We start from the raw sequence: 17,037 nt of genomic DNA on the forward strand, positions 1-17,037 counted from the left end.
GATGTGGGTGTCCGTCCCTTATCGTAGGGCCTTCTAGCTTAACACGATTCTGCTCTCGGCTTCTCGTTTCTCCCCTCGGAACTGCATCTGTTTCACGGTGGGAAGGTATGACATGCATTTAGGCGTTCTAGTGTTGGTCTGTGGTATTCCATTTGCTCACTCGTTGATCGTATTGCTTTGGTCAATTTAATGTCAGATTTATTCGGAGCTATGTGACATACTGTCGGATTTGCCATCATGTCAGGGTTTTCATGGAAGGTGTTGGATTTGCCTGACACCTTACACAGTGGCTGATCGTACGGCTACTACAGCACTTGTACTGTAAGAGGGCTTGCGAGTCCAGACATGTCAACACGAACTGTTGCGAAACGGTTATTAGCAGTGGGATTACAGACATGCACAACTCTAGCTGGTTTTCCACTCAGAGCACATCCTCAATGTGTACTGCTCGACTAGTGTCGTAGAGGATCACTTGGAAGATGGAATGGACCGCCGTGGTATTCATTGATGAAAGCAGATTCTGCCTGGACGCAAGTGATGGTCATAGACATAGACCTGGTGAGCGCCGTGTTGTAGAGCGCACTCATCCGAGACACACTGGCCACATCCCAGGTCTTATGGTCTCCTTCACTTTTCGTCTTTCTTTAAGGAACTCTGACCAGCTCTCGGTACATGCAGAATGTTCTTACATCCGTTTCTTTGCTGTTCTTGCTGCAGGAAGGAAGGTATTGTTCCAAAAGGATAATGCTCGCCCACACACTGCCCGTGAAACTCAACGCGCTCCGCAAGATGTGCAACAACTTCCCTGGGCAGCACGATACTTTTCGATCTACCCCGTATGGGCTACGATAGGACGAGGAGTGGCTCGTGCGACTCGTCAACCAACAACTCTTACAGAACTACGTGAACGGGTAGAGCAGGCGATGAACGACGTGTCCCAGGGTAGTATTCGCTATCTCGATTGACAGAGTCAGCGCTTGTATTGCGGCCAGTGGAGGCTATACCGTCTACTAATACGGGAGTTTCAGCATGCGTCGGTACCTGATATCTCAGAACTGCTTGTGCTCTCGATATATAAATGTAATCAAACAATACCAACCAACCACCGACTGCACACAGCACAGCCAGTGATTTCCGTACAGAGCTCTACGTGACGTTACCAACATAAAAACCTAAACAGACTACTTACACTCTTTAAGAGTTTCCGTAATACATTGCACTATAAAAACGAACATTATGACAAAATATATCTACATGATTACTCTGCAATTCATAATTAAGTACGTGGCGGAGAGTATAATGCAGGTAATAAAGAAATATTTTTTATGAAGCAAAGTTAGCAACGGAATCATAATGTGTAACAAACAATTCATAAACCATTAGCCAGCCTATCTCTCCGGTTCTTACAAGGACTTGCGACGGTACTGCTGAGTAGTTGCTGTTCCCCAGCAGTAGTCCATATGAGCAAACCAGTTGCGTCTTTACCTGCAGTTGCTCGTGATTTAGGTACCTGGGTCATGCACGGCTCTATTTAAAAAGAATATCTCGAGACGTGCACATTTGTTTTCATGCCCTGCATCTAATTCACTGAAAATAATGTGTAGCTGTCATCCTATAGTCAAATAGTCTGTGCATTGAGTAGAACTGCGAGTTAATAAAATACACAGAAATACAAAATAAAGTTAAACAAATAATTTAATAAAAACGGTCCTATTCTAACGTCGGGCAGGAATTATGTTGAATAATTTTTATTCAAGAAAGGACATCTCAAATAAATGGGAAGTGTGCCTACGATATCCATTTAAAATATAGACCGTAAATACCCTTATCGAATGCAGTAAAAACACGTTGAGAGCGTTACTGGTATGGTAGCAAACTCGTCAAACTAAATATTCATCAAAGACTCGCGAAAACTAAGTCCATTTCGTGGTCACAATACACGAAAGATTCGCCAGCTCAAAATAGTTCAGAGTTCAAATGGTAATTCACAACACACGATACAAAACATAATCTTTTCTCAGTTTTGTAAATCAAGCGGAAGCTGTTAGAGTCTTACTCTGGAGCACATTCAGACTTCTCAAAATACAAAGATCCTTCAGAAGTATGATGGCGGCCATTCAGCCCCCAGAATCAAACACATCATGCGGGCTACTACAGGTAGGTCTGCCTCCTTCAAGAACTCAACATAAACTGTAAAATGGCTCTGAGCACTATGGGACTTAACATCTATGGTCATCAGTCCCCTAGAACTTAGAACTACTTAAATCTAACTAACCTAAGGACAGCATACAACACCCAGTCATCACGAGGCAGAGAAAATCCCTCACCTCGCCGGGAATCGAACCCGGGAACCCGGGCGCGGGAAGCGAGAACGCTACCGCCAACATAAACTGTACTCCAAAGTTAATGTCTCATAGCGGCTGTTCACCCCCAGACTATATCACCTATACATCCAGATCACGAATGTTACCGTAGGTAGGTCTGTCTTCTTCCAGCACAAACGTAAAAGTGACCGGAATTGCTCCCTTCACCTCAGCACTCGATAAGTCCCGACCTCAACTTGTCTCCCGTAGTGTTCCGCTACTGTTTGCTCCTCCATTGAATGAAAGCCGTCCCCAACAAAACTACGTCGTTCTTAAGCTCTACAACATGATTTGATTCATCTTGACCACTTTCCTGCACTAAACTAATATATTACAACAGTTTTTAAGTAAAGAAATGTTATAAACATTCTGCTATACTCAAATAATTTCCGATAATTATAAATAAGAGTTTGCCCATAAATAAATAGGCCAGTATTGTTGTGCATGTGCGCTCACGATGAACGACAAGGGATTGTCGTTACATATTATTTAAACAATAGTTTATGCCTTCTTGACAGAGGTGTCTTTTGGTTCTCTTTTCAACTGTGGTGTCCGCTGAACGTGCGACTGAAGACGTTTAAATTAGCGCAGTCTTTCAATCAACATTTAGATAAAGTTACCGGCAAAATATTAAACTGTTCATCAAATAACTACACAAGTATGACAGTATGTGAGGTATTCATACCGTATCCATTAGCTGGGTAAATGTGGGGAATACGATGTTCTGACAAACATTTTGTATAATGAAAATGATATAAGAGACGTCATATATCAACAAGTAAAATACACTCCTGGAAATGGAAAAAAGAACACATTGACACCGGTGTGTCAGACCCACCATACTTGCTCCGGACACTGCGAGAGGGCTGTACAAGCAATGATCACACGCACGGCACAGCGGACACACCAGGAACCGCGGTGTTGGCCGTCGAATGGCGCTAGCTGCGCAGCATTTGTGCACCGCCGCCGTCGGTGTCAGCCAGTTTGCCGTGGCATACGGAGCTCCATCGCAGTCTTTAACACTGGTAGCATGCCGCGACAGCGTGGATGTGAACCGTATGTGCAGTTGACAGACTTTGAGCGAGGGTGTATAGTGGGCATGCGGGAGGCCGGGTGGACGTACCGCCGAATTGCTCAACACGTGGGGCGTGAGGTCTCCACAGTACATCGATGTTGTCGCCAGTGATCGGCGGAAGGTGCACGTGCCCGTCGACCTGGGACCGGACCGCAGCGACGCACGGATGCACGACAAGACCGTAGGATCCTACGCAGTGCCGTAGGGGACCGCACCGCCACTTCCCAGCAAATTAGGGACACTGTTGCTCCTGGGGTATCGGCGAGGACCATTCTCAACCGTCTCCATGAAGCTGGGCTACGGTCCCGCACACCGTTAGGCCGTCTTCCGCTCACGCCCCAACATCGTGCAGCCCGCCTCCAGTGGAGTCGCGACAGGCGTCAATGGAGGGACGAATGGAGACGTGTCGTCTTCAGCGATGAGAGTCGCTTCTGCCTTGGTGCCAATGATGGTCGTATGCGTGTTTGGCGCCGTGCAGGTGAGCGCCACAATCAGGACTGCATACGACCGAGGCACACAGGGCCAAACACCCGGCATCATGGTGTGGGGAGCGATCTCCTACACTGGCCGTACACCACTGGTGATCGTCGAGGGGACACTGAATAGTGCACGGTACATCCAAACCGTCATCGAACCCATCGTTCTACCATTCCTAGACCGGCAAGGGAACTTGCTGTTCCAACAGGACAATGCACGTCCGCATGTATCCCGTGCCACCCAACGTGCTCTAGAAGGTGTAAGTCAACTACCCTGGCCAGCAAGATCTCCGGATCTGTCCCCCATTGAGCATGTTTGGGACTGGATGAAGCGTCGTCTCACGCGGTCTGCACGTCCAGCACGAACGCTGGTCCAACTGAGGCGCCAGGTGGAAATGGCATGCCAAGCCGTTCCACAGGACTATATCCAGCATCTCTACGATCGTCTCCATGGGAGAATAGCAGCCTGCATTGCTGCGAAAGGTGGATATACACTGTACTAGTGCCGACATTGTGCATGCTCTGTTGCCTGTGTCTATGTGCCTGTGGTTCTGTCAGTGTGATCATGTAATGTATCTGACCCTAGGAATGTGTCAATAAAGTTTCCCCTTCCTGGGACAATGAATTCACGGTGCTCTTATTTCAATTTCCAGGAGTGTAGATACGGACTGTCCCCATCGAACTATATCAACAACACCTGTCGTCAGCTGAGGGTTTCAATTAATTATCATTTATTCTAGAAAAGCTGCACGGTCATCAAATGGTTCAAATGGCTCTGAGCACTATGGGACTTAACTTCTGAGGTCATCAGTCCCCTAGAACTTAGAACTACTTAAACCTAACTAACCTAAGGACATCACACACATCCATTCCCGAGGCAGGATTCGAACCTGCGACCGTAGCGGTCGCGCGGTTCCAGACTGTAGCGCCTAGAACCGCTCGGCCACCCCGACTGGCTGCATGGTCATCATGATATCTGTTCTTTCGAGAACAGTTACTATCTTCATATATATAGTTAAAGGCTACTCAACCATTGACCTTCGTCTGTGCGAATGCGCACAGGTTGCCCGAACTCTTACGGGAATCGTCACCGTAGTGTGCGCGAGTAATGAGTGGATGGGCATATATCTATTAGGTGCCTTACGTATGTAGATATTGGATAGTTGGGAATGTGTCTCACGAGAAGCGTACAAGGGATAAGTCCCTGCAGTCGTGCTATTCATCTGTGTACTTGATGGCTCAGATGAATAGAGCGTCTGCATGTAAGCAGGAGGTCCCGGTTTCGAGTCCCGGTCGGGGCACACATTTTCGGCTGTCCCCGTTGACTTATATCAACAACACCTGTCGGAAGCAGAGGGTTTCAATTGATTATCATTTAGATACGGATATGTAGCTTTCAGGGACGATAGCTACAGTGCGATTCTATCATCTGAGATAACGTTTGTTGAAACAGCATAAAGCGATTGAAAGTTGTTAATTCATAGGGTCACTGTGAAAATGTTCATTCGCTGTGAGATATTAACTTCTATTGCTTTAAATATAGTGAAACATTATTGTAACTGGATGTGCCTCTTATTTCTCAGATCGCAGATGTATTCATATTTGCATTAATATGCGATGTGAGTTGTTGTCGAATCTCAAAGAGCTGTAACTTGGCCATATTTAAGGGTGTCTTACATTCCACCATTTCTTGAAGCACATTCTGCACAAAGGCAAAGCAAGCTTGGGCCGTCCAAATTCCCAGTATGGTATTTTCCCACATCCAGTCCATTCCTGCTAGTCTTTGTATCTGGACTCACTCGTATAGTCACCTAGCCAGAAGCTGGAACTTCCGCGGCTCACCCTGAGACCGAGGTCCGCTAGTGTTAAGCCGGACAACAAATCCATCTTACCTCATACCAACACCGAGCAGCCGTTAGCTCACTAAATACGCGTAACGTTACAGCGTACTTCTGCAGTAAGGTCTGAGTTCAGATTGGTGTGCCCCTATCATCTGGGTTGCAGTCGCTTTCTTACGGTCACAGTGTATTGTATCTCGAAGGACCTTTGCCTTTCGCGGACAAGTTCAAATGGCTCTGAGCACTATGGGACTTAACAGCTGAGGTCATCAGTCCCCTAGAACTTAGAACTACTTAAACCTAACTAACCTAAGGACATCACACACATCCATGCCCGAGGCAGGATTCGAACCTGCGACCGTAGCGGTCGCGCGGTTCCAGACTGAAGCGCTTAGAACCGCTCGGCCACTCCGGCCGGCCTCGCGGACAAATGCTCTCTGTATTGTATCAGTTAAAAATGAATAAATATCCTGGCAAAGTTACTAAAATACACACGGTGCCAGTCTCGGTTACATTCGTAAACCAAAACGAGAACAATTGTCAGTCTTCACCGCACCAGACTTGCAACCGCATCTCTGTACCGCTGCAGTCTCGGACCTCCACTGCTCGTCGCAAATTGACTGTCGACTCAACTCGGCGCTCTGATTCTCTCAAATCCCCTGGTGGGTGCCAGTCACGACCGCAGCAAAACACTAGCCACCCATTCAGAGCTGTAGCCTCGTCGTTAGGCCGCTACACGTGACGGGGTGCTGGCGCATTTCCGTACCATTGGGAATATTTTCGAAACATCTTAATCAGGTTACGAAAAAACGTGCACACTCCCAGTGTTCACAAACAGCCTCCGCTGGCGCCGCTGATCTGGTGGCCGGTGCCCCAGTGTCATTTAGATGTCTGCCCTCTCCAGCGCATTCCAGTGAAATTCTAGCGCGGCAGACACTTGCACTGCCAGAAAAAGAGAACGTAAGTGACATCTGACACTGAGTCATCTACATGTATTAAGGGAAGGGGAGTCTCCATTGTACAAGAAATACACAGACCGCCCTGCCCAGAAAACACCTAAAAATACAAATACACTTCTTAGTTTGAGAACACTCCCAAACAGGAAGCAAGTGGGAAAAGCAAATGGCAAAGTAAGGCTGATACTTATGACAGAGATGTGATAGATTTCGCTCAACGGGAACTATCAGGACTATCCCGATGTCCTAACTTCGGACTTCATTTTGCTAATCTATATTTGCACATCGTATGTTGAGCCACACTATCGAATTAGAAGATATATTGCAGTCTAGTAACTCATTTTTCATTGCCTTAGCTTCCCCGGTGACCGACTGTACGCAACAATGGATAAGCATTTGTTAATCGCACTGAACAACCACGCGAAATTTGGAACTTTTGCTTTAATCATCAACCAATACCAGTTTCACATAGCTATCTATCACTCAATTTTTTTTTCTTATTTTTCTTCAGAACGTTCCAGACGAAACATGTAGCAAAATTAAATCTGTTTTACCTGTCGCTGGTCCTTTGAGCACGCCTGATGTTACAACTCGCAGTTTCATTTAGTCAGTACCTCTCTCATGATGTCCAAATTAAACGAACAGTAATGTAGTCAGTCACAATTTTTTTCGTGTTTTGTTATATTATATGATGCATTTTGAATCCTTTTGGTCCATCTTCAGGAGCAAATCCTCTAATATGTAATTTATATTTGCTCTTGAGTGAGGTGAAATGCATTTTCCTGTACGAGATAGTTATATGTTAGGTTTCGTATTTCATGAACGGAGTGCGTAAATATGTGAGAATCAGTGTAACAAACAGTGAAAAATTTACGGAACAAATAAGGAAGAACATTTTTCGTTTTTTGAGCTAAGCTTAAGTTGTTTTATCTATACTGTTGTCGCACATCATGTCACTCAGGCGCACAACTGTTTAAAAACACTTCACAGATGTAGTTTAACCCGATGTGATCAAAGAAGATGTTTATCACATAGTGTCTGAGATCTGAGTTTTAAGAAGCTGACATAAGCAAGGAATAAATTTAAAGTAAGTATTTAAAATAACTAAAATAAGAGATTTTTTATTTTGTGTAGGTATATTTTCAATTGTTCTAATAGAGTTAGGATCTTACCATTGGCTGCATTGTGTAGTATTACCAAATTGTTTTCTGTCTTGTTGATCATATATTTGCTTTATTACTTATGTATTAGAGATTTGCACCTGAGGATAGACCCAAAAAAATTGTGACTGAAGGCATTTTCATGCAAACTTCCTGTGTATTGAATACAGCCACGTCCACAGCTCCAAAATATGGATGAAATTAAAAAGTAATGTAATTTATTATTTTAGATGGTTGTCCCTGGTGCATCTGCTGTAGTAAATGTACGTTGTTTAGTGTATTCTAAGATTTCATATCTGTGTATTACCAACTAAATTTGTTTTCCGGGTGTTTTTCCGGTTACTTCCCAGCTGGAGCGGTGTCCGTAACGTCTGCAGGTGAGATACTACATCATTTCATGGTGTCGCTTGCTCATAAATTAATGAATAGGTTAAAGTCTTGTCATCTATGGTGTACGTACAGACGAAATACTCATTATTAACGGAAAATTTTAGTGTGAATGAAAGAATCCTATAAAATTATCCACCGAGGAAGTGAGTGGTTATTTCGACTCGTATTCTCAAGTTGCGGGAAGCAATGCTGCCATTCCGATCATGAATTTTCCGTGTTTGTCGTAGGTTATTTCATGCTAATGGCAGAACGGTCCCTTCAAGAGGGTACTTCGCTTGCTGTCCCAATCCTCGAATAGATGAATAGGTGCTCAGTGCCTAATGACCTAGACGTCAACGAGACGTTAGCCTCTAGACATCCTTTCTTCTACTAACATTGACTGACATTGTTGTTACTCAAGACAAAAGGGCATTTATTCGTCATTGGAAGTAGCTGCAGTGGCAACTTAGCATTCGGAACTCGATCGAATGGAACTTTCAAGGAGCTGAAAGTTGGCCTGATCAACTGATTTCTTATTTCCTGTTCCCTATTACTCACAGTCATGGAATATTTCAGAAATGACATTTTACTTCCGTACTTACTGAAATATATTGATTTATTTTAGACAACGGCTCCGGCCAGAGTGTCATTTTCAAGCAGGTGTTGAAATAACGTAACTTACTAAAAGACAACTTCACTTTTAGAGATACGTATTGTTCTCGTTTTTGTGAAGTGCTACTTTCATTTGTGTAGATGATGACCGATGCTGTCCTATTATACGTGTTAAATACAGTACGTAAAGATGATTGACGCTACGACGATGTGTCTTAGGCGGAATGAAAGAGAATTTTCGCACTTCACGGAAAGGCAAGAAAGGGTATAACTTTTAAAAATTAAGTGGCATTTAGAAATTTTTGAGAAGAGAACGTATGCCTGATACTTGAAATGGTGTTGGAGACTGACCGGTCCAGAGGTGGACCAATACGTTGTGAACTTGCTCAATTTGTGAAGCTCTTTATTTTAAATGAATAATCCAATTTTTCTGAAACTGTAATCATTTGTTTGTCCCTACATGTACATCACATCTACCGATTTACGCCCCTTTAGAATAACTGCTTCGTGGTGCGTAGATTTTTTTTTTTGCCGTAGAATGACTTTTACGCATATTTGTAGACGTATTAGACCTGTTTTCACGCAGCTCAATGTTTATGACGTCAAGTCTCCTGAACTACATGTTGTACAATAATATGATTTTTATAGTGTGTGTGGGTACTGCGCTATGGTTGGTTGGAGATAAAGAGGGATAAGGGCAGTGTCCACTGGTAGAGATGAGTCGTTAGTACCAGGTCACCGATGAGTTCATGCATGACCTTCGGGGTCACTTAATGATCTTTGAGGATCAGTGACTGTTTTCAAGGTCAGATTGCTCCAGAATTCCCATGTAGAGAGACACTGAGGACTCTAGCTGCACCAGATAATTTGCAGACATACTACACACATCAAAAAATGTTTTGCATCATCCCAGTTCCCAGAACCCCTGAAGGCAGACGTTGATTGTGAATATTATATCACAGACACAGTCTCTCTGAGGTTTTAGAGATGTCACTAAACCCGCCCAAAGATGTAAACAACCACGCATGAGCAGCGCCTATTGGATGGAGGGGTTCCGACAGCCGATTTATCATTCCACCAGGAAGAAGGTAAACGGCTCGTGTTGTTTGTAGTTCAACCTTGCCTAGACGGTCTATACTGCCGTTCGATCGCGTCCGCATCGTTACTTTGTGCCAGGAAGGGCTCTCAACACGGAAAGTGTCCAGGCGCTTCTGAGTGAACCAAAGCGATGTTGTTCAGACATGGAGGAGATACAGTATGACAGGAACTGTCAATGACATGCCTCGCTCAGGCAGCCCAAGGTCTGCTACTGCATTGGACGACCCCTACCTAGGGATTATGGCTCGGAGGAACCCTTACAGCAACGCCACCATGTTGAATAATGCTTTTTGTGCACTCACAGGGCGACGTGTTACGACTGAAACTGTGTGCAATAGGCTGCATGAAACACAACTTCACTCCCGACGTCCATGGCGAGGTCCATCTTTGCAACCACGACACCATGCAGCGCGGTACAGATGGGCCCAGCAACATGCCGAATAGTCCGCTCAGGATTGGCATCAAGTTCTCTTCACCGATAAGTGTCGCATATGCCTTCAACCAAACGCCTTAGATACACTGTCCAGCGAGTGCAGCAAGGTCGAGGTTCCCTGCTATTTTGGGGCAGCATAATGTAGGGCCGACGCACGCCGCTGGTGGTCATGGAAAGCGCCGCAACGACTGTACGATACGTGAATGCCATCCTCCGACCGATAGTGCAACCATATTGGCAGCATATTGGCGAGGCATTCGTCTTCATGGACAACAATTCGCGCCCCCATCGTGCCCATCTTGTGAATGACTTCCTTCAGGATAATTATATCGCTCGACAAGAGTGGCCAGCATTTTCTCCAGTCATGAACCCTATCGAACATACCTGGGATAGATTGAAAAGGGCTGTTTATGGACGACGAGACCCACCAACCAATCTGAGGGATCTACGCCGAATCGCCGTTGAGGAGTGGGACAATCTAGACCTACGGTGCCTTGATGAACTTGTGGACAGTATGCCACGACGAATACAGGCATGCATCAGTGCAAGAGGACGGGCTACTGGGTATTAAAGGTACCGGTGAGTACAGCAATCCGGACCACCACCTCTGAAGGTCTTGCTGTATGGTGGTACAGCATGCTATGTGTGGTTTTCATGAGTAATAGCAAGGACGGAAATGATGTTCATGCTGATCTCTATTCCAGTTTTCTGAAAACTTTTTTTTGATATATGTATTATTACATATTAGTGTACTCCATTGTGAAAAAAATGCTGAAGTTCTGTGGTCCGATTATGCGGACTGCAATTCACTAACTACTCCCCTGCCATTAAAGTTCTTCAAACTTCCACTGTACCGGTGTGCCACAGACTTTGAATACCTTATATAGAGGGTTTCGTGTTGTCTCCTTTTACTAAATCGAAAACATGATATATGACTACAAAAATTCCGTTAATCGACGCAAGGAAATCCCGACACATACTGCGTTCTTCTCAGCAGTGCACGGTATGACGGAAATTCTGCCTGTCTCTCTCTCTCTCTCTCTCTCTCCATCTCTCTCTCTCTCTCTGTCTCTCTCTCTCTCTCTGTCTCTCTCTCTCTCTCTCTCTCTTTCACACACACACACACACACACACACACACACACACACACACCACATACAATTACACAGAAATTAATATTACTTTGGAATTGTGTCTCAGACCAAAGCTCCTTTAGTCTGAAAACTTCTAAGAGATATCAGTGTTTTACACAAGTGGTCTGTATAAACTGCACACTGCAACATTTAGTATCACCTGGTGATGTTGCAAGCATGTGACGTGGTAAGAAACCTGCATAAGCGCAGCAGAGACAAGAAAGGAATCATTTCAGTGACGATAAAGACCACAAATGGCGATATATCTACCGACGTAAACGAGTATAACTAAGGGCAGATTATTATGGCCCGCCGGCCGGTGTGGCCGAGCGGTTCTAGGCGCTTCAGTCTGGAACCGCGCGACCGCTACGCTCGCATGTTCGAATCCTGCCTCGGGCATGGATGTGTGTGATGTCCTTAGGTTAGCTAGGTTTAAGTAGTTCTGAGTTCTAGGGGACTGATGACCTCAGATGTTAAGCCCCATAGTGCTCAGAACCATTTGAACCATTTTTTTGTTATGGCCCAACGCCTGGGAAAGTACATCTCCTAAAGGGCGCAACTGGGAGGCTATTCGCATGCTACTGTCGCGAGGCTCTTTGGATAGGGATTGAAGGACGATGAAATCACGAGTACGCGACAAGGTGTTGGTCGTGAACGCCTCATCACACAAAGTGCAGTTCGTAGGCTCAGCTCTTCAAGGCAGGAGAGGCGGAGATATGTGACACATCTGACGACAGAGTACAGTACGGAGCAGGCACACGTGTTTCGGGACACAGCGTTCAGCACACAATGTTGGACATAGCTCAACAGACAACCTTTAAGCGTCGCTATGTTGACTCAACGATATCGTAAATTACCATTGTAGTTGTCAGGAGCTCATCGAGACTGAACCGCGGTTCAGTGGAAACGCGTCGCCTCGTCGGATGAATCACAGTTTTCATTACATCAGGTCGATAGTCATAATGCAGGTGAACAACTGCTTGAAACATCCACCACACACCACACCACAAACGCAGGCCGATGAAGAGAGTATTAAGTTACGGAGGACATTCACCTGAGGCACTATAAGGCTTTTGGTAGGAAGTGGAGGCATCTCGCCTGTTGCTGGCTGCCAAACGTGATTGCGGACCACCTCTATCTCTTCGTGCTTGATGTCTTTCCCAATGAAGACGGAATCTTCCCATAGAATAAGTCTCCATGTCACGAGATTAAAGTCTTGCTACAGTGTTTTGAGAAGTATGGTACTGAACTCATGATGATGTCCTGGTCACCAGATTCCGTTGATATGAACCCGATGGAGCACGTCTATGACGCTATCGGCCTCCTGATCCAAGTCCACAAACCACCGGGTGGTAATTTGTGGGTATTACGTGACAAGATGTGGACGAACACGCTACTAAGCGGGCGACCACAATGTTTTGGCTCGTCAGTGTAGCTCCTCGCGTTGGGACGACGTCCAGATTATAGGTTAGTTCTGGCATATCGCCTCGATCCAAATGAAAGTAAACAGAAAATTTATCTTGTTAAAGAGCCATGGAAAAAAATTACTTCGGGTGATATCGGAGGGAGAGAAATCTTCATACTATTGAATGTCTTGGGGAACAAACGCTGTATAAAATGTTGGGGAGAATAAACGTTGAATAAACTTCGGTCTAAACGACGAACGCAATCCGAGACCATGGCGAGGAGCATCGTCCTGCAATTTTAAATTACTTGCGAATGTACTGAATCTGCACAGTTGCAAATAATGTGTCATGTCTTGATCTCTGGTGCCTGTTACTGTTGACTCGCGGAAGAAGGGTTAAGACTATTCTGTTTGCAGTGAATCGCACTATGTCGATCCATTAGCGTGATTTCTCACTATTATGTTGTGCAACCTTGTATGTTTTAAGACGTTTAGGAGGCCTTCTCCGTATACATGCAAGATTGATTCGTATGACAAACAGATCCGCCTGGGAAAATGGTGCCCTGTAACCAAGCGTGTCTAAAGCCACTGTCGGTAAAATTTTTGCAATAAATGGAATTTGTGTGGATGTTTGTACAGGTGTTTCTGAAGCACTTAACTCGTTGATGCTAATGTGGTGCCTGGCTGGTAACTCTTTATACCTATAGGTTTTTTGAGTCTCATTTCAAATAGTTGATTCCGAAATTGGAAATATCGAAGTGCGCTTACCGTCGGCTGCTACTAGCCACATTACCTGCTGACACACGATGCACTTCACTTTGTTCTGTGTTTGCAGGAACCTGGAACTGTATAAATTATTTGCATATACTTCTTATGTGGATACTTTGAGATATATTCTAACAATGTAAATTTGCCGGCAATCTGTCGGAACTTCTTAGTGTGGAGATGCTGAAAGTATTATGTTAGTAACAGCCTAAGAAAAAATCTTAGTTTTTAAAGATGTAAACGAATATTGAAGCGCTTGTAATTTTATGTTCAGATTTTAGCGCATGTCGTCTGCTTTTGTTTTACAGCGTTTCCCATGCCTTTGGATCCATCCCAATCTGCGTGCTGCCCCACTGCTGTGGGTGAGTTGCTCGTTAATGATTTTTTATTTGATTCATATTAAGGCTAAATATCAAACAGCGTGAAATGAAAGTAATGGTAAACGCATTCTTTTCTTTATTATTGTCTGTGAGAGTCCAAACAGAGGGGGAACTTGTTGAAGACTGTAATCTTTATATGTTATTCTTACTGCATCTGAATCTACATCAGTACTCCGCAAACCAACGTATGGCATTTTAAGAATAAGATTTCTCACTGGAGCACGTTCAAAATTACTCTGATGCTCTTCGACTAACATAAAAAACCCATGAAGAACACGAGGCTCTCAGTTTTCTTTATCTCTTTTGTTAACCCAAGATGGTCAGCGACCCATACAGATGGAGTGACTCAACAATCGGCACGTCAACTGTTTTTTGTACCAACTCCTTCCTAGACGACTTGCAATTCCCTGTTATTCTTCCACAAAATCCTACTCTCACTTTCTCCAGCCTTGCAACTAGATCCAATGGGTCGTCCCACGTCAAATCCCTTCCTGTGGATTTCATTGCACATTTCACGCTTGTGACTGATTTCGGTGTTTGCTCGGCCATGACGTACTAACAAAATATCGATATATCTGGTTACTCTACTTCAGATGACAAGACACTCCATTCAAAGGAAGAGTGTATGTTTGAATATATATTTCTATGACGCGTGGGAAATACCATAAAGCGTTATTATTGAAAATAATTGTTGTAGACTGTAGAGAAATTCAAATTTAACTGACATTCAGTTACAATTTTTATAATAAATCTACTCTCAAAATCAATTTCTCTGTCCCCAATCTCTCTCTCTCTCTCTCTCTCTCTCTTTCTCTCCCGCTCCCTCCCTATTTCTGTGTCACAGCTCTGTTCTGCTCGTCTTGATGCAGTGGATGGCAAGGTTGACTACTCATCGTAATATCTTTACAATATCAGTCCGTTTTCATTCAGGAACAGATACTGGAAACAGTAACCGCTCATACTTCCACATAAACGTTATTATTAAGCTGCTCTTGAAGCTCTTCAAGAAAGTTGTATATCTATACGACAATATGTTAGGACATCAGGCATTCGAAACCGGTTTCCTCAGTATTGTTGCTATAGTTTCGAGGTCATATACGGGAGAGTGTGTTGCTGATATGATAGGTGAGTTGAGTTTAAAAGTAGTAGAGTAAATGCGAAATCTTTTCATGCAGTTTCACACCGAAGCTTTTACCACTCACCTGAACTGGTTGGAACGTCCATCGCAATAAATAAGGGGAATGGCACAAGAAGATGTTTTCCAACGCCCTACTTGAGAACGGAACGTTAGAGATGAGTTTGATAGTGCCATCTTACACCTTGTATTTCTAAAATGATTTCTCTGTAGCTAATAAGGTAGATGTGAATTTACTCAAAAATTTTCTGCTAATGTTTCTTAGTGCAGATATTTCACTACGCCTTGGACACTCTCCCCTGAATTCGAGAAACTAGTGAACTTCTGTGCAGCACTTTAGTAGCCTTGATTTTTGTAAGTTGGATAATTCCTACTAGTTCGGTCAGAAATAATTACAAAAACAGGCCCAGTGGACCAGAGAAAGTAAAAGAAAACATTTATAGGCAATCCTTTTTATTTACATAGAGAAGATACCCAAGAGTCTACCAAAGAATTGAAATTAGCCAATTACTTTACTCAGGGCAGAACTACAATGTCGCATTTTGTATCACATTAAAGAAATTGTATCCAACGGATTCCCCAGAAAGAAGTCTCTAATATCTGAATAAAAGTCAAAAAAGTTCAAATGTGCGTGAAATCTTATGGGACTTAACTTCTGAGGTCATCAGTCCCTAAGCTTACACATTACTTAACCTAAATTATCGTGAGGACAAACACACACATCCATGCCCGAGGGAGGACTCGAACCTCCCGCGGGACCAGCCGCACAGTCCATGACTGCAGAACCTAATAAAAGTCAAGTATGTACATTTTGCATAAGTGCAATGTAATAAAATGGAATACTGCAGTGTTCTGTCTCGAATGTGAATAAAATAATAATGTTACAAATTTATTTTAAGGGACATTAAGAATCGTTTCTTTAATTCAGTCGAAGGAACTTCGCAATATTAAATAATTTAGTTCTGGCAGATTATTGAATCCATGTGTAGCCATACATCTGTAATTCACCCAAATTACAAATTCTCGGCATATTGCAAGGGTCAGTCTAATTCTCTCATATACTAATCGAGGTAGAATAGAAACGATGAATGTCCAGATGCAGTACTGCAGGACGTGCGTTCTGTACACACATACCGCATATTTCACGAATTCAGTGTCACAACTGTCCAGCTTAAGTGTCTGTAGTCTCTCAATCGAAATTCTTTGTAGAGGAAATGTAAGACTTTTGCTGGCAACTGCCCAAGAACAATTTGTAGTTTCGAGTGGTACACAATGTAGATGTACGAGTAGTTTTATGTTCAGATTTATGTGAATGCATTCTGGATTTGTTTTGCAGCGAGTCCTAAGCAACCAAACGTGCATTTCGGCCCACACAACACCACAACGTTTCATTCTGATGCTGCTGCGTCTTCTGCCGGTGAGTTGAATTCTAACGTTTCTAATTTCATTGAAACGAATTTTACGAGTCACACTGCGAGATGATGTTAGAAAATACGCTTGCTACATTCCTTTAGTATAAACGAGACTACTGGGAGAAATTTGTGAATTTCACTCTTTATCGAAATTTGTGTTGCTGAACTGTGAAAGTAGTCTGATATTTCAGTACTTATCGTAAACTTCCGTAAGCCGTAAAGTCATGATATCCTTACCTGATCTTCTTTCGGTCTTATATTTTCGATATTTATTATTCATAGACATGTCCTAAAAAAGTCGTAAATTTGTTTAATAAGAATGTTTTTCATGCATGAACAGAATATTTACGATATTTTACCGATGAATCAAAGTCTCTCAGATAATTTAACCATTTATAGAAACGAGAAACATTTGTGTAAAAAGGCT

General features: G+C 43.6%; 1 protein-coding gene across 1 annotated transcript in view; it reads left to right on the forward strand.

Annotated features, from left to right (window-relative positions):
* LOC124571522 (inter-alpha-trypsin inhibitor heavy chain H4-like) overlaps positions 1 to 17,037 on the forward strand; it is a 174,595-nt gene that overhangs the window by 144,855 nt on the left and 12,703 nt on the right. Inside the window, exons 14-15 of the mRNA XM_047131118.1 lie at positions 13,992 to 14,045; positions 16,535 to 16,615. Of these exons, the coding sequence (XP_046987074.1) occupies positions 13,992 to 14,045; positions 16,535 to 16,615 (135 nt within the window). The remainder of the gene's footprint in view (positions 1 to 13,991; positions 14,046 to 16,534; positions 16,616 to 17,037) is intronic.

The sequence above is a fragment of the Schistocerca americana genome, chromosome 1 (genome assembly GCF_021461395.2).
Source record: "Schistocerca americana isolate TAMUIC-IGC-003095 chromosome 1, iqSchAmer2.1, whole genome shotgun sequence".
Taxonomy (NCBI): Eukaryota; Metazoa; Arthropoda; class Insecta; order Orthoptera; family Acrididae; genus Schistocerca; species Schistocerca americana.